This window comes from Plecotus auritus (assembly GCF_963455305.1).
Source record: "Plecotus auritus genome assembly, chromosome: 9".
NCBI classification, from domain to species: domain Eukaryota; kingdom Metazoa; phylum Chordata; class Mammalia; order Chiroptera; family Vespertilionidae; genus Plecotus; species Plecotus auritus.
Window position 1 is genome coordinate 86636487 of NC_137783.1, and position 25302 is coordinate 86661788.

At 41.0% G+C, this 25302-nt stretch overlaps 1 protein-coding gene across 1 annotated transcript in view; it reads right to left on the reverse strand.

The window, feature by feature from the left end:
- Positions 1 to 25302, reverse strand: part of ARHGAP42 (Rho GTPase activating protein 42) — a 264851-nt gene that overhangs the window by 23665 nt on the left and 215884 nt on the right. The window contains exons 10-16 of the mRNA XM_080642332.1: positions 22875 to 22984; positions 19338 to 19416; positions 17930 to 17969; positions 4806 to 4868; positions 3778 to 3852; positions 3041 to 3125; positions 2188 to 2246 (exon numbers count right to left, since the gene is read on the reverse strand). Of these exons, the coding sequence (XP_080498458.1) occupies positions 2188 to 2246; positions 3041 to 3125; positions 3778 to 3852; positions 4806 to 4868; positions 17930 to 17969; positions 19338 to 19416; positions 22875 to 22984 (511 nt within the window). The remainder of the gene's footprint in view (positions 1 to 2187; positions 2247 to 3040; positions 3126 to 3777; positions 3853 to 4805; positions 4869 to 17929; positions 17970 to 19337; positions 19417 to 22874; positions 22985 to 25302) is intronic.

Below are 25302 nucleotides of genomic sequence, written 5' to 3' on the forward strand. Positions count from 1 at the left end.
GATACCGGCCGGTGCTCTTAGCCACACACTATATACATCCAGACAACCGGAACTCATGGCCTGCTTTGGTTTTGCTACACAAGGAAAGAACCAAACCTGCAGCGATGGGAGTGACCACAGCCAGGTTACAGACTGCCTAATGTGTCAGGCACTGTGACGTACGCTTTATCATACTGAAACCTCCAGTGACTCTATCAGACTAGAGGAAGCAGGCATTCGTTTCCAAACTTTACAAATTCAAAAACAACCAGGAGTTCTTTTTCTGTGGGGTCAGAATCATGGTGCAAACAGAGGCCTAGTCCATTTTAAGCCCACGCTACCAACAGTGAATCTGAAGAGTGAGAAATCATCTACAGCAAGTCGCGTCTGCCAAGCCAAAGCCAAGATGCAGACTTGTCTGCTAGAGAACCTTCTAATCCTTCGGAATAAGGAATCTATTTAACATTCTTTTACTGCAATAAACGAATTCTGGGGTGACTGCCCATCCTACCAAGCCCTTTCTCGGCCTAACCAATAGGGCTTATATTATGGGACCACCATTTCTTCTAGGCACACCTCTCTGGAGTGAGGAAAGGGTGGCCAAACAGAGCTCTCTCTCTCCCAGGAGGTGAAATGAAGTCACCAAAACTGATCTGTCTGCTGGATGTGTGGAAAGGTAGACCATGTGAAACCAGGGCTGCCGGGACCTAATGTGCTCCCACTCAAGAAAGTCGGACTGAAAGAACAGAGATGAGAGACCTTCCAAATAGAGTTCTTGGTTGCAGACCTCTGGGAGGCCTGACCCCTCCTCGGCCAAGGAGTTCAGTGAGATACTGCTTCCTCTCTAAATAGCCTCCCCTTCTTACTGAGCTGGATTTCTGTGGCTTTAAACCAAAGAATATCTAATTTTATTAACTTAACATCTAGAAAATAGGATTACCCTTGACCCAGACAAAAGATGAATTCTTATAGATAAGAACACATATTAATGATCATGATAGTGAATAATATGACCATATTTGCCAGAGAATAAGTGTAGAAAAAAGTCTTACAACCAGATAGATGTTTGTATCAAAATCAGCAGCTCGTTGAGTCATTTCAGCTAAGTGGTTCAAACGCCATTTGTTATAAAATACATTATTTTATAAGAAAGAGTTCTAGATTAAGAGTCTAACAGACCGGCTTGTAACCCTGGTATTGCCATGAATTTACCAGTGTCCTTACACAACGTCTTTTACCCAGTCTGGATCCTGACTTCTTAATCAATGAAATGATGAAGGTCTTATTCATTTTACAAAGGTAGATTTTTATGAAGAGAATGTCACGTGGGGAGCTTTCAGGAGGAAGCTCAGTAGCATAGTTGTACATATCTATTCACAGGATCATGTGGTCAGCCATGTATGCTGAATTAAAAACCCAGGCCACTCAACTTTATCTGACACTGTTATCAGCAGACAATGTTTCCTATGGCATTACAATGTGTGGTAATAAAATAATGCAAAGATTTCTTTCTTGGGTTGTGAAAAATACACTTGTTACAGGCACACCTCATACACCTTAACAATGAAATTCCAACGCCTAATTGTTACAACGCGTTGTGATGCTGTCAGATGGCACCTGGCACTCTGATCCCAATGTTTTAAAAGTACGTATTTCTAACTCCTCAGGTTACACAGACACCCTCCCTCACCTCCCCTCAGGTTTTGAATTAAACCTATCCACATCATATTTTAACAGTCACTGATCTAAAGAAATGACATAAATATGTGACATCAATACTACAAATATAATATGGGGGAAGAGCCTCTTGCCTGCCAAAATTACCTGATTTTTCCCTCCAGATTTGGGAATGGTATGTGAGTATGTGTATGGTAGTAGCATAACTGACTGTACGTTTCTGTAGTCTTATATATCTAACCACTAAGTTGCTCTTGTAAAAAATTTCATCTATTAATCAAGTGAAATGTAAGTAGAATAATTCCTCACAGCTTTTACTGATCACACCAGAATGTCACTCCAATGAGGTCTTATTAAAAGACAAAATATTTAGTTCATCCTGCAATTTCTTATTTGTTAATAAACCATATTGTAAGCTATTAAGTATCAAATTGACAATTTCTTAATATGTAGAGAAGTCTTAACTAGCTGGTTTAAAGTTATACCTCTAAGTAATACAGCATAAAACAACATCAACGGAAGCATACTTACTAACAGCAAGAATAAAATCTTTGTGCAACTTGTAAGTCATTAGTGGTTCTGCAAGGCACCTGCAACAGAGAACGAAGCATACTTTACAATGGCAGTATCTCTTTATTTCCCTGGACGTGCAGTGCTTCCTGGGAACTGGTGGTCAGGCTGCATTGCAGGATAAGTCCTAGTAGGGAGGCTCCAGGCAGTGCTAAAACAAAGACCTCAGAGACCCAATGCCCCTTAGCACTTCTCGCCACAATTATGATGTTAAAAAGGGAGGCCCAAGGACCATTTTTTCACTTTGTGAGCAAAACTCCTCTCAGATATGGGGATAATATTAAGAATAACAACTTTCAATTTCAGCTTATTTGTAAGAAATACATGTGAACCCTACATTCAAATTTACTATGAAACAGCCCTGGCCGGTTTTGTTCAGTGGATAGAGCATTGGCCTGCAGACTGAAAGGTCCCGGGTTTGATTCCGGTCAAGGGTACATGCCTGGGTTGTGGGCTTGGTCCCCAGTAGGGGCATGCAGGAGGCAGCCGATCAATGATTCTCTTTCATCATTGATGTTTCTATCTCTCCCTCTCCCTTCCTCTCTGAAATCGATAAATATAATTTTAAAAAAATTTACCATGAAACGGAAATTACTTAGTATTCATGAGATACTTCAGCCTTTTAAGTTTATTATTTGAGAAATCAAGGATAAGTTCCAGAACACTAAACACAAACATTACCACCTTGCGCTCTCACTTTCAGCAAAGGGGCTGTGCTGAGGAGTGGAGCCGACACACGGGGCATGGCATCCCCAGGTGACTGCCCGAGCCAGGGAGAGGTCACTGCAGAGTGCCCGCAGTTAACCCTGTTCACCTGAGGTAGTTTTTCAGTCCACTTGTTATTGTCTTGTTATCCCATAGTTCAATATCAATGTCCATATCAGGAGGAGATTTGGGAGCTAAAGAGAATAAAAATAAAATATTTAGATCGTTCAATTAAAAATACCACTTGCACCATTAAGAAAACAGGGACCAAAGTAAGTAGATCAAACAAAGGGGCACTAAATCTCAACTATTTCTTGTGGAATAATAGTTTCCCAAGTCAAATTATTGCTAATGGGTAACATCACAGAGCGTCCACTATGTATTAGGCATGCTTCTAAGTACTTCATGTGAATTAAAATTTCTAGTCCTAACAATTCTTAATGAAGCAGGCACTATTATTATCCCCAGTTTATAAATAAGGAGGCTGAGGCACAGAAAGGTTAAGCAAATTACCCACAACCACAAAGCTTTCAAGTGGCTGAGCTGGATTCCAAGCCAGGCGATCTGAATCCAGCAGCCATAAATCTCATTGCAACTCTAGCTAATCAAGGGACACTACAGAGAAAGTCCAACATCATAAAAAGCCCCCCTCTCAAATTCTGATTGTTCATCTATTATAACTGGACATTGAAAACTGAATACAAAATATTATTTGAAAATACTCAAGGATAAGCAATAGGCCATATCTCAAAAAAAAACACAAAACAATAACAACAACAAAAAACCTATGATTTGGATTATCTGTAAGAATAAAAAAATTAAGTAACTGCTTCATCCAAAACTTACAAAATGTGGTGTTCATGAGTTTCTGAACTTTGGAGTTCACTCCTCCTATGCGGTAGAGGCCTAAAATTGTGATGCCTAATGGGAAGGAAAAAATCGCAAGAAAATGGCTTGAGACAGCTTCCCAAGTACAGAATGTTAAAAACTCAGACATATGCCTACACATAATCTGAAAGCTGCTTATCCAATTTTGTGGTCTCACTTTAGCAAACCTCCCCTGGAAACACCCACCAGACATATATTTCTCAGAGCAGACACTGAACAGTGATTTGAAAGTCTTTGAAGATCTTCAAAGTAGCAAAGTACACCTGCCTATTCCCCACGACTTGAATATGAATATGAAATAGCATTGCTCATCTATTTCTTCGGTCACGGAGTTCTGCATGTTGAACAGTTTTGTGGCATTTTTATCTTCACTATAACGGTGAGGAAACAGATTCAAAGAATACAAGAAACCTACTTAACGTCTCAAAACTTCTTCTAAGTGGCAGCACCAAAATTTGAATCTAAGTTTAAAGAACTCCACAGCCTAATACGAGTTTTGCTTTAGACAGGTTTTCCTGGAAGTGTAATAGCCTAACAGACCACTAGCGTGGGCTTCAGGAGAGAGGTCACCACTAGAGTGAGGAGGCGCTGAAATCCTGACAGTGACTGAAACCACTGAAGAAAATCATATAGGGAAGGAGGGGCTGAACACAAGCTACTTAGGAATCTTACTGACTTCCTTAAAGCAGAAAAAAACAAAACAACAAAAAAAAAGTTAAAGGGGTACTTACAATAATAAATATTTACAGAGTCCATCAATACCAGTAAGAAGTAAACTGAGGCTATCTATATGGGAAGATGTGACCAAGTATGATTATAGGATGATTTTTGATTAACTGAAGCTCAAAGTAAAACTATTTATTTATATAATCATAGAATTTTGTAAATTAATCTCATGTTAATGGCTAAATACATCTCATTTTCCGAGCATTTGTACATAAGAATGGACCACATGACAGCGCGATACACCCGTCAGGTGTACTGACCTCTTGTTTCCACAGCTTGAATGCATTTTCTCACAAAGTTGAACCCTGCTTCATTTAAGTACACTGAAAAAGAAAAGAAAATCATTGTAAGAGTTCATGCTGAACTTACACTTCCCCTGCATTGGCCTCTGTCGTTTTGTGGTTTAATGGTGGTTTTGAGTAGAGTCTGAATTTTCCTATGTGGCAGAAGCTGAGGAGAGTGGTTCACACTTGCTACAGTCATTACATGAACTTGCTTCGTTAGAAACACAAATCCTTCTAGACAGTGGATATGTCACACTGATCCCTTCCATTGTCTCTAAAGTTAGCAATATCCTTCATTACAGGTTTTCACAGATGATAAAAGCAAAATGGAATAAGAATGAACTTTTATTGTGTGTTGGTAACTCCATTACAAAGCCAGTCACATGGGATTCTCAAAACAACATGATGATGTAGAGAGAAAGCTTTAACTTTAAAGCGATTCAGTGGGTTGCTGGAAACTTCATTTTCTTTGTGCTAAGCTCTAGAGCCAGGATTCTAAACTTCTCTTGATTCCAAGTCCAATGATCCTTCTTATTATATTTTGTACCGTATTCAAAATAATTCAAAATAACCTTAGTCAGTCCACTAAAAATCCCCCAAAGATTATTATTACATTGTGAAATAGCTATTTATTTTCATTGCTTTATGCTAGATTTTCTTTAAATCTGTTTTTTTTTTAGGTTTTATGGCCTCATCAAATTAGATTACTTGTTTAAACAGAAAGGATTTAATAATACTAAGTAAGGCTGAGAAAAACTCAAAAAAAATTTTTGTAATTTTTGTAATAAAAATTTTCATCACATGTGGTGGAGATAAGGGATTTCTTAATATTCCCAAATAATAACATATGCAGACAATTCAAACTAATGAAAAATTAAAACTTGCTTCCATTTAAAGATGATAGATTAAACATATCCATGTAGTTCAACATGGATTCAAGACTATATATATATATAAATCAAGAAGGGGTGCCACCAACAGGCAAAACGTTTGAAGAAATCCTGCACATAGAAAGCCACTAAAATGAGAATTAACTGAAAGGTTTGAGAAATCTTTGGCCCCCCAAAACCCCCAAGGTACTGACATGAAAGAATGTTTATTATGTTATTAGGTGAAAAAAGTAATCTACAGGATGATATGAACCAATTTCTTTTTTTTCCCAGTTTTCTATTTTTTTAATTGTTTCTTTATTTTATTATTTTCCATCACTATCTCCTCTTACACCTCCCTACCCACCCTCTACCCTATCCCCCCCAACAATCACTATACTGTTGTCAGTGTCCATAAGTTCTTTCTCTTTTTTTTCTTTCTGCTCAATCCCTCCACGCCTCCAACACCCTCTGCCTCGCCGCCGCCCCTCACATACACCAGAGCAGTCTGCCTGCTCTTTATCTATGAGTCTGTCTCTACTTTGCTTGTTAGTTCAGTTTGTTACCCTTTGCGACAGCATAGATGGACCTGGAGAACATTATACTAAGTGAATTAAGCCAGTCAGAGAAAGATAAGTATCATATGATTTGACCCAATTTCTTAAAATATAATAATATGAGGGAATTTTTGTGTCCCCAGTGCCTAAGTCAAGTGAATGCTTTGGGTGACTCAACACACAAGAATGAATGGCCATGAAATAAGAATCTATTAGAGTTGACTACCCACATGAGGGTAGCTCCTTTGAACACCAAGCAGTGATTGCTTGTTTCCAATAATCCAAAATGCTAAGTTAAGCATTTTATACATTATACACTCTGAAATTTTTAAAGTAGTTATTGGACATTGGAAAACAAGTGAATGGAGAGGTGAGGAACCAATATAAATAAATAAAGAAATGAGAAATCAATGACTAATTTTCATTTTTAACAATAAACACTGAGCCCCAAAAATGCAACGTTAGGGAAAAAAAATGCACTAGCATTTTTGTACCAATTAAAACTGCCAAGTTCCTGGCATTTATAATGTTTGTTTCTTGAGGTCACATTGTTCAACTTTTCAATAAAACTTGGCCGTGGCAAAATGAGTGAAGATAATGGTGATATATAAAAACAGAATTTAAGTATCCATTTTGAGAAAAATAAGCAATAACCAGGCTACATCTTGAAGGTATACTGGGCTGTTTGGCAGCAATAGCCCCAGTCTGTTCTAACACACAGATCTGACAGGCTCATCATGAAGAATACAATCTTACAGACATTGAGTCTGCCTGCCAGGTCATTCCATGGTACTGCTGTCGTGATGTGTCCATGGGTCTTGTGCTTTAGTTCTATTCACTTCAGTAAACAAAACGCTACCAATCAACTTAGAGATGTGGAAGAATATCGTATGTTGGCAAAGATAACCATGCATTTCTCTTTTGTTTCTTTTCTGTGCTTTTTGGTTTTTTAAAAAAATCTTTATTCTTCCCCCCACCCCCCCACCCCCACATTGCCCTCCTTCACCCAGATCCTACCCCTCTCCAGGCCTTCACCACCCTATTGTTTGTGTCCATGGGTAATGCATACATGCATATTTGTTCTTTGGTTAATCTCTTCGTGTCCCCTTCTCCCCTTTTCCCTCTGAGATTTGTCAGTCTGTCCCATGTTTCCATGCCTCTGATTCTAATTTATTCATCAGTTTATTTTGTTCATTAGATTCCTTGTTTGTTTATTTTGATTTTTAGATTCCATTGTTGATAGATATGTATTGTCATTTTATTGTTCACATTTTTAATCTTTTTTTTTCTTCTCCTTCTTCTTAAAGAAGACCCTTCAACATTTTTGTTGTTGTTTATTTTATATCCTTTGCTACCACCTAAAAGAGTACAGGGAGGTTCCATTGTGTAGAGATGGCACGCAGCTTTGCTTGGAGCCAGGGAAGCCTGGGTTGGATCTGGTCTAGTTCACTGTATGAATGGGAGTGTGCCTATGAACTTCTATGGACTCTAGTTCTTTCATTTATAAAATGAGAGAAATAATATTACATGTTAAATGTTTATAGTAAGATAAAGATAAAACCATACGAGGCACTGAAGAGCTCCTAACCTAATTAAATGCTAGTTTCCTTCTCCATGTGCACCTGTCCACACATCACCGCTATATGAATGAAAAGAGAAGAAATGACGAAAGGGACAGTGGTTACTCTCCCACTTATCAGTTGTTACTAGGCATAGTTTTCATAGCTCGGTGCCTCCGTTTCCTCTTCTGTACAGTAAGGATAATAGCAGTAAATCTTCAGTGGGCTATTCACAGTATACATGGGATACAGTAACATTTGCACAAGTCATAGAGAGAACAGTGCTTGGGATATAGTAAGTGCTACAGAAGTATTGGCTATCACTGTAACCATCATTATTGGCTATGGAAGAATATAAAAACCTACATGTGTAAAATACATGAACAAGGTATTTTCTGGGCACAGCTGCAGTCACTGGGGCTTGAAGAATTGTCTGCCAGGAGTGTTATTTTTCAAAGAGGCATACATATTACTTATTCTAAAGTATTTGGGGCTAGAGCAATGATCTGTTTCTTTTTTAAAAATATATTTTTATTGATTTCAGAGAGGAAGGGAGAGGGAGAGAGAGATAGAAACATCAATGATGAGAGAAAACCATTGATCTGCTGTCTCCTGCAAGCCCCCTACTGGGGATGGAACACACAACCTGGGCATGTGCCCTTGACCAGAATCGAACCTGGGACCCTTCAGTCCACAGGCCAATGCTGTATCCACTGAGCCAAACTGGCTAGGGCTATTTCTTTAAACAAACACAGATCAGGCATAACCCATTCGCGACCGTGAATCTAGCTGGCCACTGAAAAATTGTATATTAAGAAATGTCCCTACACTCATTACACTCAACAAATCACAATGAACACACTTATCCTCTCATTGGAACTGAATAGACTGAAGTCATCTGGAATTACTGTCCAGCCATATATGTTGCCCCTTCCTGTAGGAAGATCACATTATTCAGCTCCCTCAGAGTCAGCTTGCCCCTGGGATATGCACTAGCCAATAAAATATGAATGGGAGTGACACATGTCATTATCCAGCAGACATTGAGAACCAATATGTAGCCTGCCAGGTTCTTTTCCCCTCTGGCATGAGATCAACAATGATACTGGGAGAGGCCACTCCATGAGCTTGGGTTCCTGTGTGGACACTGTGTACCAGGTCTGGAGCCACAGCTGACCGGGATGGACCCGCATTATGATCAGCAATGAAGCTCACTTTGGTAAGCCTCTGAGATTTGAGGATCATCTGTTACCACAGCAGAAGCTGGCCAATCTGATTTAATAATGTATAACTTACACAGTTTGTTATGACAAAAAGGACTAAATAAATAAAGGCAATGCCACAGTTAACTTTTCCTTGCTTAACTGGAATACTACATCCATTTTTTCCTCAGCTACTGCCCGGTCAATTCATGTAACAAGGCAGCAAAGGGCAGCAGTGGCACTGCCCATTCATGGCTGCCTTGCCAACTACTACTCAACAGCGCCTTCACGCAAGCACCCAGAACTTTCTACTGAGGGCTGAGAAGAGGGTAACACGGCATAAACAGGCTATGGCACACTGTCTCCCAGTGGCTGATATAAAGCCAGTCACACGGAGTAGTCAGGGGGACATCAGGGGCAAACACAAACTGCGTGAAGGAAAACAAGCAACCTTCCAAAGCCATGAAGGGATTAGTAGACTTAATGTCAGTGCTAATGAGAATTCAACACAAGCACGTTCTCTAGAGCTCAGAAAGAAAAACTAGGAACTCCTTAGTGTTCCAATGAAATGCCAATGGAAAATGTTCTTAATAAATCAAATCACACCTCACACCACGACAGAGTTACAATTTACCGTAATTCTCGTTGAGTGGAGGACAGGGTGTTCCAGCTGCAACAGTAGAGGAAGGTTGAGTATGGATTGCTGAATCAGGGCTCAATGCTGACCAGCGCAGACAGCCAATTATGCTTCCTGATTGATTGCTTGGTAGTTGCTGGCTTGCTCAAGCGCCCTCTCTGAGGCGTCCAGAAGGGTTAGAGCTTATCAGGGAACGGGAGCTACTTTTATCACCTCCTCACAGGGCGCCACCCCAGCCCTGTATCTCCCTGCTCCAGAGAGGACCAGAGGGAAATGCAGAATGCAACTACCCCCAAATTCCTGGAACGGAAATCCTATAAAATGGATGATACCTGGCCTTCAGAGGTAGAAGCAGAAGACAGGTTAACTTAAAAAAAGTCATTTATTCAATTGAAAGTTAAGTGTAAACATTGTGTGTGTGTTTTGCCCCCTCTGGAAACTATTCAGGGCTAAAGCTTTTATTGAAAACAAATAAAGTTTCTATAGGCAGCTTGGCAGCATAAAAGCTATTAATTTCAACAGAATTCAAACAGCAATGAGAAGGGAAAAAAAAAGAATAGTCTTCCATACAACTAACAAACCAAAAGTCCTTGTACCTTCCATTTCCCAGTAATTAAAAACCCAGAATGTCCTTACAGATGTAATCTAACTTGGCCTCACAGTACATTCTCAGGGTTGACAAAACAAAGCAACACTTGTCTTTAGTTTTTACTTCACTTTTCTAACCTGCCATTTCAGATTAAAAGGCCCCTTATCACAGACAACCATACTACATGGGGCTTGAAAGAAACAGAAAAGAGAAATGAGTGCATTTACTGGTGTTTGTGATAAGCAAAGAACCCTTTCTCTTCTCCCTAAAGGGTGAGCAGGTGGCTCTCCACAGCCTTGGCCCAGACTGTTCCCTCTTCCTGGCCCTGCTCATGAGGAGCACTTTGGATCTGACCCTCTTCCTGGTCTCAGTGATAGAAATAAAACTGCATTTGCTCAAGGGCCTGGAGGAGAATGTGGTTCTCCTCAAGGGACATCTGAGAATTTCCAGGGTAAACTATCTACACAGCAGTATGAAGCTCAAAAGCATTTGTGACGGGATGTCAATTGCCTAGGACATGCAGAATGAGCTTAATCTTCCTGTTTATTGCTCGGACACACTTCCTAGGGACTCACAGAAAGTCACTGAAACACACAGTGGCAGAAATTTAGAGCTACTGGGAAATTTTGTAAGTGTCTTCTGGCCCAACACCTTTGATTTTGTACATGAGTACTGAATGTTAGTTGACTGTCATTACCCTTTTATTATGACTTTTATTAGCAGAAACTTCATTTGAAAGGAGTTCCTTTTACCTATTCACAATGACTGGAATAAAGTAGGTACACAATGGAATGCTGTTGAACTGAATTGCATGAGAAAGAATCTTTTCTTTCACAATTCCCACCTTCTCCAAACCTATGGTAGAAGGACCAGCTGAAAAGCCATCACACAAAACTTATGTTTGACTGGGAACATGGCTCAGGGCACCAACAGAGAATACCAGAGAGAAAGCCTACAAAAAAAGACAACGGCCTCTGCCCCTGCTAATAATTAGTTCCAAGATGGACGTCTTGGGGCAGAAAGGTGTGTCAACAAGGATTATTTGTTTCTTTGAAAGATGGGCTCAAATGCAGAATAGTGAAGAACTAATGGTAAGCTGTCCTTTAACAAAATATCCCCACTGGCATGGCTTGAGGAACAGTTTAATTCTCACCTTAACTGAATATCACCTGTTTAATAACGATGACAGGCATTACTATTTTCAAGATGAATCAATTCTCAGTCTCATAATTCCAATAAAAGGATATGGTTATATATTTCACAACCAGGAAAGTGTATGTGGATTCAACATCCTATAACTGATTAATATTAGGGTCTGTACTTCATGCATTTTTCATTAAGATGAGTCAAACTTTCCTTCTCTGTTAAATTACGCTAGTTTTATTTATGGCATCTTTACTCTGAAAACAGTAAGTGAAGAGTAACCACAAAGTAGAGATTTTCCATGTTAGACTTGTAAAGAGAGACTCATCTCTCTATAATTTTAGTTTTATTATTTATTTCATGGTATATGTTCTCTGTATATTCACAGCATGTCCCTATTTTAGGATACGAGATAGTTCTTAACCTGTTGCTTTTGGGATTTTCAGCCCAGACATTATGAAAACTTTTAATGGTTGACATTGAAAACAATTTTTTACCTGAGTTTTCTATTTTGTCATTATAAGCTTCATAATTATCTCCAGCAGTTCAAAACACACATTCCATACCAAACTGAGTTTTCAAAGGAAAAACAAGATTATTTTAAGATAAATAGGATCCATCTGAATGACAAGGTTACATAAAAGCACTTCGCAAGGTGGAAAATGAATCAAAGTTAATCTGGTTTCAAATACTGATTGTGAGAGAAATTGACGTACTGAAATTGATATAATGCCATTTCTGAGGGGTCAAATGTGAAAAGGGGAAATGGAGATCTCAATAAACAGGCCAAACATAAAGACATAAGCTGCTCTGAACAACTCATAACATGATGACCTCACATGATTTATTCAAGCCTTAGAAAGAGGCCTGAGTCCTAGCTGGTTTGGTTCAGTGGACTGAGCATCGGCCTGTGGACCGAAGGGTCCCAAGTTTAATTCTGGTCAAGGGCACGTACCTAGGTGGTGCAGGCTCCTCCTCAGCCTGGGCCCTGATCAGGGCGTGTGAGGAGGCAACCAATTGATGTGTTTCTCTCACATCAATAGTTCTCTCTGTCTTTCCCCTCCCTTCCACTCTCTCTAAAAATAAATGGAAAAATATCCTTGGGTGAGGATTAAAAAAAAAGAAAGAGGTCTGAGATTCTCACCATCCCTGGAACCTAATTTTGAACTGAAACAAGTAAAATTCTGGATGTGTTGCTAGGAAGAAAACAGGCTGCTTTTCTTAATTTAACAGGACCATGTTCTTGAATCTGGAATACTTCCAAGTGTTCAGATATGTCCTATGAGTCATCACTAGATATCTTAGGATACATCACTAGAAAAATAGTATCCACTATAAGACACTGATAGAAGAGAAAAGGAGTAAAATTGCAGTCTGACCAAGAGATTCACAGTGCCATTAATACATTTTAGGTCTTTTTATTAAAAAAACTAGAGGCCCAGTGCACGAAATTCGTGCATGAGTGGGTGGTGTCCCTCAGCCTAGCCTGCACCCTCTCCAATCTGGGACCCATCAAGGGATCGGGGCTAAACGGGCAGTCGAACATCCCTTGATGGGTCCCAGATTGGAGAGGGTGCAGGCTAGGCTGAGGGACACCGCCCCCCCCCCCCATGCACAAATTTTGTGCACCGGGCCTCTAGTGGGATCGGGCCTAAACGGGCAGTCGGACATCCCTCTTACAATCCAGGACTGCTGGCTCCCAACTGCTCGCATGCCTGCCTTCCTCAATGCCCCTAACCACTTCTACCTGCCAGCCTAATCACCCCCTAACCACTCCCCTGCCAGCCTGATTGATGCCTAACTGCCCTCCCGTGCAGGCCTGGTCACCCCCAACTGCCCTCCCCTGCAGGCCTGATCCCCCCAAACTGCTCTCCCCTGCAGGCCTGGGTCCCTCCCAATTGCCTTTCCCTGAAGGCCTGGTCACCCCTAACTGCCCTCCCCTGCAGACTTGATCGCCCCCAACTGTACTCCCTTGAAGGCCTGGTCCCTCCCAACTGCCCTCCCCTGCTGGCCTGATGACCCCCAACTGCCCTCCCTTGCAGGCCTGGTCCCTCCCAACTCCCCTCCCTTGCTGGCCATCTTGTGGTGGCCATCTTGTGTCCACATGGGGGCGGGATCTTTGACCACATGGGGGCAGCCATCTTGTGTGTTGGAGTGATGGTCAATCTGCATATCACTCATTTATTAGATAGGATAGAGGCCTGGTGCATGGGTGAGGGCCAGCTGGTTTGCCCTGAAGGGTGTCCCGGATCAGGGTGGGGGTTCCCTTGGGGTGTGGGGTGGCCTGGGCGAGGGGCCTGTAGTGGTTTGCAGGCCTGCCATGCCCCCTGGCAACCCAAGCGGAGGCCCTGGTATCTGGGGTTTATTTATCTTCTACAATTGAAACTTTGTAGCCTGGAGCAGAGCCAAGCCTTCTGCTTGCTCTGTGGCAGCAGCCATTTCTGTTGGGATTTATGTATCTTCTATAATTGAAACTTTGTAGCCTTAAGCGGAGGCCTGGGCCAGCCAGGGTGTGCAGAAAGCTTGGCTTCCTCCATCGCCGGGGGCAACCCTAGCCTCCTGCTCTTTCCAGCTCCGTGGCTGCTGCCATTTCTGTTTGGGTTTATGTATCTTCTATCATTGAAACTTTGTAGCCTTGAGTGGAGGCCTAGGCCGGCAAGGGCAGGCGGAAAGCTTGGCTTCCTCCATTGCCATGGAAACCCAAGCCTCCCTCCTGCTCTCTGTGGCCGTAGCCATCTTGGTTGGGTTTATTTGCATATTCACTCCTGATTGGCTGGTGGGTGTGGCTCATGGGCGTGGCTTGTGGGTGTAGCAGAGTGATGGTTAATTTGCATATTATTCTTTTATTAGACAGGATATTTTTATTGATTTCAGACAGGAAGGGAGGGGGAGAGATAGAAACATCAATGATTGATGAGAATCTAGAGGGATGGAGTCTCTCTTTACGTGCCTCCTGCGTGACCCCAAACTTGGGATCGAGCCCAAACCCAGGCATGTGCCCTGACCAGGAATCGAACCGTGACCTCCTGGTTCATAGGTTAATGCTCAACCACTGAACTACGCTGGTCAGGCAATTTTAGACCTTGATGTAGTAGACTATTCACAATTACATGCAAAAAGAAATTAAATTCTGAGGAACTGGAAAAAGAGGCAGTCTGAGAGGCAGGTCCCTTTAGGGAAAGGTTCTGCATTGCTGCCTGGATGAGAGATGCTGAGAAAGCCTTGCTCATGCAAGCGGCAAGCCCCAAGTCGCCACCTACAGGAGGCTCCATTGGTCTGAGTGTCTTTAATTGGTGGCACACACCATAGTCCTGACTTTTCAACTGAGTGGTGTATTTTGTGTGGGTGAGGACATTTGAATCTCCAAGAATGTGTAAAAACAAGTAAAAACAAGTGCGATTTTGAATATGTAGGCTTTATGGCATGTAGTAAAACATTTTGAAATCACTACGTAATTTTGTGTGTGATTTATTTAGAATGTTTAAAATGCGTAAAAGAATATTAATCTCTGCATTTATCAGCCAACTTACTAGATTACAGAAGTTGCCAGGTGTTTAGGAAGATTATATTAGCCAGAATCACAAATTTGTCTTATTAGGGTCTTGCATTTAGAGAATGAAATTTATTCATTAGTTTTGTAATTATAGCTTGATCTATACAAGTTTATGAAAAAATTAAATAAAAATAACTTATTTTTTAAAGTTAGTACATTGATAATTTGAATAAGATCTGTATGTTGATTAAAAACAGGCTTAAAGAAAAAATATAGCTTAAGATAAATAATAAAAGTAAAACTTACAACTAAGGTTAAGATTTATAACTTTGAGCACTACATATTAATAAAGCAAAGGGAATTGATCAAAATCTCTTTTTATGATCAAAATCTCTCCTTGGCAATCAAAGTCTACTGGCACCAAGAGTAAGAATAATAGCCATTATGTGCTGAACACACATCCCTCTGAGGGCCTGTATTGAGTACACTAAGAAGGAGAGATGGGTTCTGTACACTAAGCCCAGAGAACTGGGTAGGAAACTAATACATCATACTGAAAGCCAGAATGTAGGAAATGATATAGATGCATGGACTTCAGGACACACCATCTTGTAATTACAAACTAGAGGCCGGGTGCACAGATTCGTGCACCAGTGGGGTCCCTTGGCCTGGCCTGCACCCTCTTGCAATCTGGAACCCCTCAGGGGATGTCGGAGAGCCGGTTTTGGCCTGATCCCCGTAGGCCAGGGCGAGGGACTCCACTTGTGCATGAATCTGTGCACTGGGCCTCTAGTTTTATATAATAAGAGGGTAATATGCAAATTGACCCTAACGGCAGAATAACCGATCGCTATGACGCTCACTGACCACCAGGGGGAAGAGGCTCAACGCAAGAGCTTCCCCCTGGAGGTCAGTGCACTTCCACAGGGGGAGTGCCACTCAGCCACAAGCCAGCTCATGGCTGGCCAATGCAGTGGCAGTGATGGAAGCCTCTACACCTCTGTGGCAGCGCTAAGGATGTCTGACTAATGGCTTAGGCTTGCTCCCCACCAGAAGGATGTCTGACTACCAGCTTAAGCCCGATCCCCTGGGGAGTGGGCCTAAACCGTCAGTCAGACATCCCCTGAGGGGTCCGGACCACGACAGGGCACAGGCCAGGCTAAGAGACCCCAAGTGCACAAATTTTCATGCACCGGGCCTCTAATATACATATAAGATCTTTGGTTAATCTCTTCCCACCTTCCCCCCCACTTCCCTCTGAGAGTCATCAGTCTGTTCCATGTTTCCATGCCTGTGGTTTCCGCTCCTGTGTTGAGCATCTGCCCCCTGGTGGTCAGTGCATGTCATTGCTACTGGCCGTCAGCTGGTCGCTGAGGCTTTTATATATAGGCTAGAGGCCCAGTGCACAAAATGCGTGCAAGGGGCTCTGAGGGCTGAGGCAGCAGCAGCCCCAGCTGCCGCCTCGGCCCCGGGCCTCGGCTCTCACAGCCCGGCTTTGTCTGGAAGGTCATTCTGCTGTCCATTCTAATTAGCATATTATCCTTTTATTATTATAGATGGTGGCACAGTGATTTTTCAGGTGGCTAAGACCATAGAAAAACTGATTTCCAGAAGAGAAAGTTTTCATGGCATGAAGAAGTACCTTCTCCCTCCATCACAGCATGAGTATATTTGATAACTTTCTTATTTAAATTTCCTAATTATGACAGAAACCCTAGTTCCTGAGATACATTAAGTATCAAGTATATTCTGACTTGACCATTTCTCCATTCAAAAGCCTTATTCAATACCATATGTAAGTTCAGTTGTTTTTGAAGAAAGATTCATCCCTGAGTAGATCATTTGTCTTTATAATGGATATACAATGAGGCCAATGTTAGAAAACACATTTCAAACTCTACTCAAATGCAAATCATACAACAAATTACTTTTTAGGTAATTGTTTAGAACATTCAATACTTACAAAACTCTTAATCCATTGGTTAATGTTTCTGTGATTAGATACAAGTAGGTAATGAAAGATTCTATACTGATCACTTTCCTTGATTAGAATTGAGAAAGAAATGTAAGAATAAACCCTGAAAGTGTTTTTTAAAATCTTTAATATTAAAGGTTATTTTAAATTATGCATTTTCTTTTGATGATTTTTTAAATTAATTACTAGGAAGAATTTCATTCAGTTGAAATATAGGCTTTTTCATATACTCAATATTTATGATTTTCAAGTGAGCACTTCCCCAGTTTTTATATTTACTCCACTCTTACTTGTATTTTAACAGCAATTTAAAAGCCAAGATTATTAAATCTGTTTTAAAAATAAATTTAGACATCATGAGAGAAAGTCCATTGAGTTAAATAAAGCTTGTAATTGCTTTAAAAGACATAAGAATAACCTTAGAAACAAACATACAAACTAGTTTTAAATGTCAAATAATCTAATGACATAAAGTATACATAAAAATATACTAAAATAATCAATGGTAAAAGAAGGCAAAAGCTGGAAGATAATGAAAGAGGACTTAGAATGTAATAGAAAACACATACAGTGTATCTATTAAGAATGGTTTGATGCTAAGGATTCAGTAATAATACAATGACAACATATGTTCCTACATATCCCATGTGTTATGACAATGTCCTGACATTCCACATTCTTGAGCACAATCTCCTAAAACTAGCATAAAGTATTCAAGTCTTTAGTCTTATAAATTGGAGCAGAGAAAATAAGATAAATACGCCCCCCTACTGCCATTAAAAACAACAACAAAAACAAACAAGCTAAATATCAACTGCCTCAAATCTCTTTCTGGGATAGAGCAAGTTACATACCTATAAGTAAACACCAAAGAAAGAAAACTTAATTTTGGTTACTATAATATCAGTTGTTAGTAGTTTTAACGTGAGAAACTTCTTTGAATGAATTTTATTCACCATCCGATCAAAGATGTGTTAATATCATTTTTTTCTAGAGCTAACTCTTAATATCACATAATAGTTTTGTGATTAAAAATAACTGTGATAAAAATGTAAATACTTATCAAAACAACTTACTTTCTTCTTTCTTGCTCATAATGGCAGGCAGGGTATAAATCTAAAAAACAAGGGAAGTCCATCAGTTACTTGCAGTTAATGACGCAGTATAGACGATTACCGGGGTGATACTGGTGCAGTGATCCACAGAGGAGTGTCTTGATTTCAAGGTCCTACAACTGCTGCATCCACAGTGCCATCTCCCCATCCTGTAACCAACCTTGCCTCCCATTCCTTTTCATCCCTGGTTGTCCTGCCCTGGGTAGAGTTCTACCTCCTTCCATCTGATTTACAAGTTTCATTCTATTCCCCAACATAATGCATAATAGCCCTTCTTGAAAAAGTATCTCATGATGGATTTTACCTGCTTGCTCCTTACTCAAATAATCTGCTTAGTGTATTCTTTTCAGCACGCACAATCCTAACGCGTACTTGCTGAGCTACCACGCTGTCTTCTACATCTGCTCTCGGTCAGGTCTTGCCTCTCAGTGAAGTGGTGAAAAGCCTAATTGTTTTGTTTAATTTTCAATCTACCATTGACTGCTATTTTTGTAAATTACAATAAAATTTAAATATAAACATAATAAAGAACAGATACAAAATAAAAAAATTTTAAGTTCAACAAATATAAAATGACCTCTTCAAATTAGTACAACATTTTCCAGATGCTTAATCATGATTTCTGCACTCATCTCATCATGCACAGGTAACCGTGTGAGGGATGGTCTTAAAGTCTGGAGACCACACTTTGTGCAGCTCTGCTGTGACACAGGTACTTTGACAAGGTTGCTCACAGGTTCTCTGCCACCTATAGGACAGTTCTCAAGGGACAGAATGTGGCCTCAGAGTTGCTCTGTGTGCTCATCCCCTAACCATCTAAAGCCATGTTCTTCATAAAGAAAACAGACAGTGATTAATAACTTATTTATTTTTACAGAGAACTCCCTAATAACATCGAAAGTTATCATGCCAACATCAAAATAACTATTAGAAAAATAAGGATATGGATGAGGAGAAAATGTCAACTCATAGGCAGTTTAACCAAATAAGACTATAGGGTTAGTTCTTACCCGGCACCTTGTTTATCATGCCCATTACAAAGACCGTGCAAAGACTGGGCATTCAAAATTATTAACTGAAGAGAATAATCCAATCAGTGAAGCCAAATTAATTATTAGAAGTAATTTTTAATAAATAATTTTAGGGTTTTAGTTCTGAAAGTCCTCCTGAGAAACAAATTACAAAGTTGGTGCTGTGTGTCAGTGAGCGAGACCATCAGGAAAATAGTAAGTTTCTACTCCTCAGATCTGCTATTTTAATCTTTTCAAATATAATACAGACATATAAAAAATTCAGATGCATTTTTCCCCAGACATACTTTGTAATTATTAGAACAATAAAACCTAAATAAAATGTGTTATATTCTTACTGGTTCTTTCCCATCCATGGCTTCGAGCCAGAGTTTCCGATTTGCTTCTGAAAAGGCCTGCAATGTGATGATCCCATGCCTAATAAAAAACAAACATTTTATATTTTCAATTTATTCCAGCTATGTCTTTACACATTTACAATTTTTAAAATTCTTACTTAGCTATAAAAGTAAAATTTGAAGAAAAATCAGGAAAGTGAAAAAAGAAATAGAAAAGAAAAAGATAGAAAAGATAAAAAAAATTACCTACACTTATCTTTCAGAAAAATCACTGTATACAACCACACCCATACACAGATATTTTTCATTCTAATGATCACAGGTAGTAAAATAATTTAGTGTTAAAAGTACAAGTCTGTCTGAAGGAGGAAGTTCCAAATTATTTCCCCTGAAATGACTAAAAAGGATGATAACTACATTCACCCAAGTTCAAAACCACCTAAACATTCTACAAGATGAGGATAACTGAGATTATGACCCCAATGTGGTACAATCTAGTCACTAAAAATAATTACAATGAGTATATAGCAATGTGGAAAGCCTCAGACCATAACTAGTTATTTATTAAGAAGATCCTAAAACCAAAGGGTTTATCTATACCATGATCACAATATTAAAATTACTTCATTTAAAAAATAATTATCTCCCAAGAACTCATTCTGGAATAGGATGTACTTCAAGAGAGACAGAGCAAGCGAAGGGAGGAAGGAATTTGATATAAGAGAAAAAGATATGAAATCCAAAAACGAGGGGAATTAACCTAATTAACAGGAAATTTCATTTAAATATTGTATGTTTAAAAACGTGGAATGAATTAAAACTATGACAAATGCATACATCTCTTCTGTGAACAGGGAAATAGGTCATTAGACAGGAAAAGGAAAAACATATATAAAGATCGAGGTAATTTTATCTTTGAACCAGTGTAACAACATCAAGAATAAAATAACAATGATCAGTATTTGCTGGCTGTTCAGTATGTGCCAGGCACTGTGTTGTTTCCTTTGAGGTGGGTAAATATTATTTTTATTTTACATGAGTCCACTAAAGCATAGTTTAACCATGTGCCCCAAAGTTACATAACTAGAAAAGGCTTAAATAAAAATAAAAAAAGAGAGAAATCACTAACATGTTGGTGTTTGTCTACATAAAAATAAAGAAATTCCTACCACACAACTATTAAAACCAATAAATTCAACAACTACACTGGTTATCAATTATTATATAAACAAAAATAATAGCCTTTCTAGACAGTAGTCTGAACCATTTAGAAAAAAGAGTTTCAATTAATGAAAATAATTCTATCCAAAACTGTAATAAAAAGAAAATACCTAAGAATAAATCTAAAAAATAATATGTAAATCTTCAGGGAGAGTTCAATTCTCCATCAGTTACTTAATAACTTAACTCCAGTCAAAAACCCCAAGGGAGTTTTTTGAAGAGGAAGATAAACTTAATAAGAAGATCCACAACATATAAGAACACAGGGCCACAATAGGTAACACAATGTTAAAGAAGCATAAGAATGGGGGTCTTGCCCTACTAGATAGTTATAAGCCATGGTACACGTAGCTATAGTATATACCGTATGTAAGAGTATATATATTATGTCATAGTACATATGGAGCCCACACACAAAACTAGAGTATTGAGAAAACATGATAGCAGTGCAGGGGGAGAAAAACAGACCGTGGGATAGATAAAAAAATCAAGAAGCACATCTCTTTTCATTTTGTGTCTCTTCTGCTTGTATTGACACAAGAAAGGAGTAAAGCTAAATATCCCCACTAAATTATAAATTCGGGTGCACAACATTTATGTCTCTCCCCATATCCTGTGGCTGAGAGTCCTGGACAGTACTTTGCACAGGGCACGCACTCCCTTTCACTGGCTGACGGAGCTTGTGACATTCCCAGCTAATTATTCCTTGGAAGCAAGGACCCCAGGCTCCATAGACGTCTTCAGACAGGCTAACCCAGGAGCCAGGGCCATGCTGTTGGGCTCCTTCAGTATGACGAGATCCCCGAGGTCCCCAAGTCCCCCCATGCACTTTCCCCTAATACTGTCATTTATACTGATTTTCCATATTCTGCTTTGAGTTATGTTACTTTTTTGCTCGCACTCTATGTCTGATTATTTTTTTAAAGAATCATGCAATATGTATTTGTCAAATGAATATGTAAAAAAATGAAATAAATATGCACACCATTTTTAAAAACATATTGGAAAACAAGCACTTGTATGCTGCTTTGTATTTATATTTAAACACTAGAGGCCCGGTGCATAAAATCTGTGCACAGTGGGGGGGGGGTGTCCCTCAGCCCAGCCTGCACCCTCTCCAATCTGGGACCCTTCGAGGCATGTCCGACTGCCCGTTTAGGCCCGATCCCGGTATGATTGGGCCTAAACGGGCAGTGGGACATCCCTCTCACAATCCAGGACTGCTGGCTCTCAACTGCTCGCCTACCTGCCTTCATGATTCCCCCTAACCGCTTCTACCTGCCAGCCTGATCACCCCCTAACCACTCCCCTGCCAGCCTGATTGATGCCTGACTAGTCCCCTGCCAGCATGATTGCCCCTAACTGCCCTCCCCTGCAGGCCTGGTCACCCCTAAATGCCCTCCCCTGCAGGCCTGGCCCCCCCACAACTGCTCTCCCCTGCAGGCCTGGTCTCCCCCAACTTCCCACCTCTGCCAGCTTGGTCACCCCTAACTGCCCTCCCCTGCAGGCTTGATCGCCCCCAACTGCCCTCCCTTGCAGGCCTGGTCTCTCCCAACTGCCCTCCCTTGCAGGCCTGGTTTCTCCCAACTGCCCTCCCCTGCTAGCCTGATCACACACCACTGCCCTCCCCTGCTGGCCATCTTGTGGCGGTCATCTTATGTCCACATGGGGGCAGCCATCTTGTGTGTTGGAGTGACGGTCAATTTGCATATTATTCTTTTATTAGATAAGATAGAGGCCTGATGCACGGGTGAGGGCCAGCTGGTTTGCCCTGAAGGGTGTTCTGGATCAGAATGGGGGTTCCCTTGGGGCATGGGGCGGCCTGGGCAAGGGACCTGTGGTGGTTTGCAGGCTGGCCACGCCCCCGGCGATCCAAACAGAGGCTCTGGTATCTGGGATTTATTTATCTTCTATAATTGAAACTTTGTAGCCTTCAGTGGAGGCCAGGCCAGGACAGGCCAGGAACTTGGCTTCCTCCATTGTCAGGGAAACCCAAGCCTCCTTTTCGCTCTGTGGCCGCAGCCATTTTTGTTGGGATTTATTTATCTTCTATAATTGAAACTTTGTAGCCTTGAGCGGAGGCCTGGGCCGGCCAGAGTGTGTAGGAAGCTTGGCTTCCTCCATTGCTGGGGAAACCCAAGCCTCCTAATCACTCTGTGGCCGCAACCATCTTGGTTGGGTTAATTTGCATATCTGCTCCTGATTGGCTGGTGGGCGTGGCTTGTGGGTGTAGCAGCGATATGATCAATTTGCATATTACTCTTTTATTAGATAGTATAGGAACAACTAAATATAAAGTAAAAAAAAAGCACAAACCTTTCAACTACTTCTATGTCAAAGCAGAATCGTTTGTCAATTGAATCTGTCTTTCGTCGGATACAAGATTTTAATTTAAACATTTCTGGTGAGCTGGTGACAAGGCCATTCTGAAACAAGAAGGGGAACACATGTTATCATGATGACGAGGTGAACTGAAAAACATTCAATCTTCCACCTAAAAGCACGGCACTGAATGTAAACTTAGAGCACAGGTTATGTATCAAGGTCATAATCACACCATGTCCTATAAACAAGACTTTCTGCCGAATGTCAACTACCCAATTATAATATTCCAAACTGTTCATTAATAAGTTCATTGCATATATGTGTTTCATTAAAAGGATTCTGTGACATGGCTGTCTAGTCCACCTCAACATCTATATATATAAAAAGCTAGCGACCGTAACGGCCATAATGACCCTAATAACCGGTCACTATGATGCCCACTCTGGCCAGCGAACTGGCCTGATCAGGGGGTGGGGCTGGCCGGCCAACCTCGAGGTCCCTCCCCTCTGCCGGCCTGCCCCTAATCACACTCCCCACTCCAATAGGGGGTGGGGCTGGGCGGCCAACCTCCTGCAGCCTCTCCCCTGGCTGGCCACGCCCCCAATGGGCCCCCACCACTCTGATCAGCACGCAGCGCCTCTCCCCATGACCAACCACCCATGGTCCCTCCCCCAGCCCGCTGGCCCCCCCATCAGCACACCCATCCATTCAGGTGTGGGCCCAGCCGGCCCACCACCCACAGCCTCTCCCCATCACCCACAGCCCTTCCCCATGGCTGGCCCTGCCCCCAATCGGCCCCCCAAACCCAATCAAAGACAGGTCCCACCAGCCAATCACCTGCAGCCCCTTCCCCCAGTCGCCCTGCCCTGATCGGGCTCGATCGGGGTGGGCCGGCTGGCCAACCTCCTGTCACCTCCTCCTCCCAACAGGCCTAGCCCGATCTGGCCAGACCCCACCTGTGCACGAATTCATGCACTGGGCCTCTAGTATCTATAATAACAAAAGTGTAATATGCTAATTAGACCAGACAGCTGAACGACCTTCCAGACGTCCTTCTGGATGACCTTCCAGATGAATCCAGGGCTGCGAGGGTCGAGCCCCTTGCACGAATTTTGTGCATTGGGCCTCTAATTTATTTATAATGTTAATTTACACTCTAATACACATGCCTTTGGAGTTCAATTTAGAAAAGGTGTGAAATTACAGTTACAGTAATGTCACAACCAGATATCCAGAATGTTTGTCAGGATATAACACTGTTGCTCTGAACAAAAATTTCCCAGATTGCTAAGAGATTAGTATTATGTGTCTTTGTATTAGAGCCTTATAATATTAAATGATAGCTGGCTGAAAACCCCAAGAGAGCTACCAAAATAATAAAGTTCAGGTATACAGTTGCTATGATGCTATTGTTATCATACATACCATGTGACTGCTTTGTTGGTAACCAACTGCTACTCTGCTACTAACACTAAAACTCTTTGGATAGGATCCAACATAGGTTCAATAAATAAGAATTTTTTTCTATATCTGACATGCCAGTCAATTTTAAGGGGAATGTTTGCCTAATGTCTGAATAATTCTTTTGTCTATTGAAAATATCATAGATTTACTAACAGAATTTCGGCGGCGTCTATTTGATATTAGCTCACTGGCTGCCACATAAACTAGCTTTCTGGCAATAGCTTTTCTTATGAACCCTTTTTCTCTGGCATGTTGTCCTTTATTTTATGTCTCTCCCTTTGGATTATTAGACTCTAATGAATGCCCAAGCACAGTAAGTTTCAACTGATGTATTTGAGTATGTGTCAAGGATCAACATTTACCTGCCATGATCTGTACCCTCTCGGCCCCTCCCAAATTAGCTGGGCGAGTCACTTACTTTCTACCATCTTGATTTCCTAATCTGTTAAAATAAGGCCAGACTAAATGATCTTTAAAAAGGTACACTATGTTCCATATTGTTCACTAGCCATGTGAGACATTCAGTGGCCAATTTACTTTTGGGGGGAATGAGCATTGGTTGATTTCTTCTGAGAAACTTTGCTAGGCCAGCAGTTCAGTAAACAGTACACAGGGCAGAAGATGAAAAGGTTCCTGGGCCAAGGCAGCCTCCCCAGAGGCCACCTGGGAAAAGATGCAGATTTGGGCCTGGTCCAGCCACTGGCAGCCCCTCCTGGGCTACTGGCCAAGCAACAGCACAGTAACAAATCCACTACCAGGGTTATGAGATGGCGCCTCAGGGCCCCAGCCTTTAATTCAAATGCTCATAAGCATGCCATGGCCTTGGTAAAGGAAAATCCTGGCCACTCTTTTTAAGTCATCAAGGTCACCAAAGTGAGAGAAACTTTTCTGGCTTTTCAATTTTTAAAAATTGTGTACATGTTTATTAGAAAAACAAGTGTTTTTTTTGTTTGTT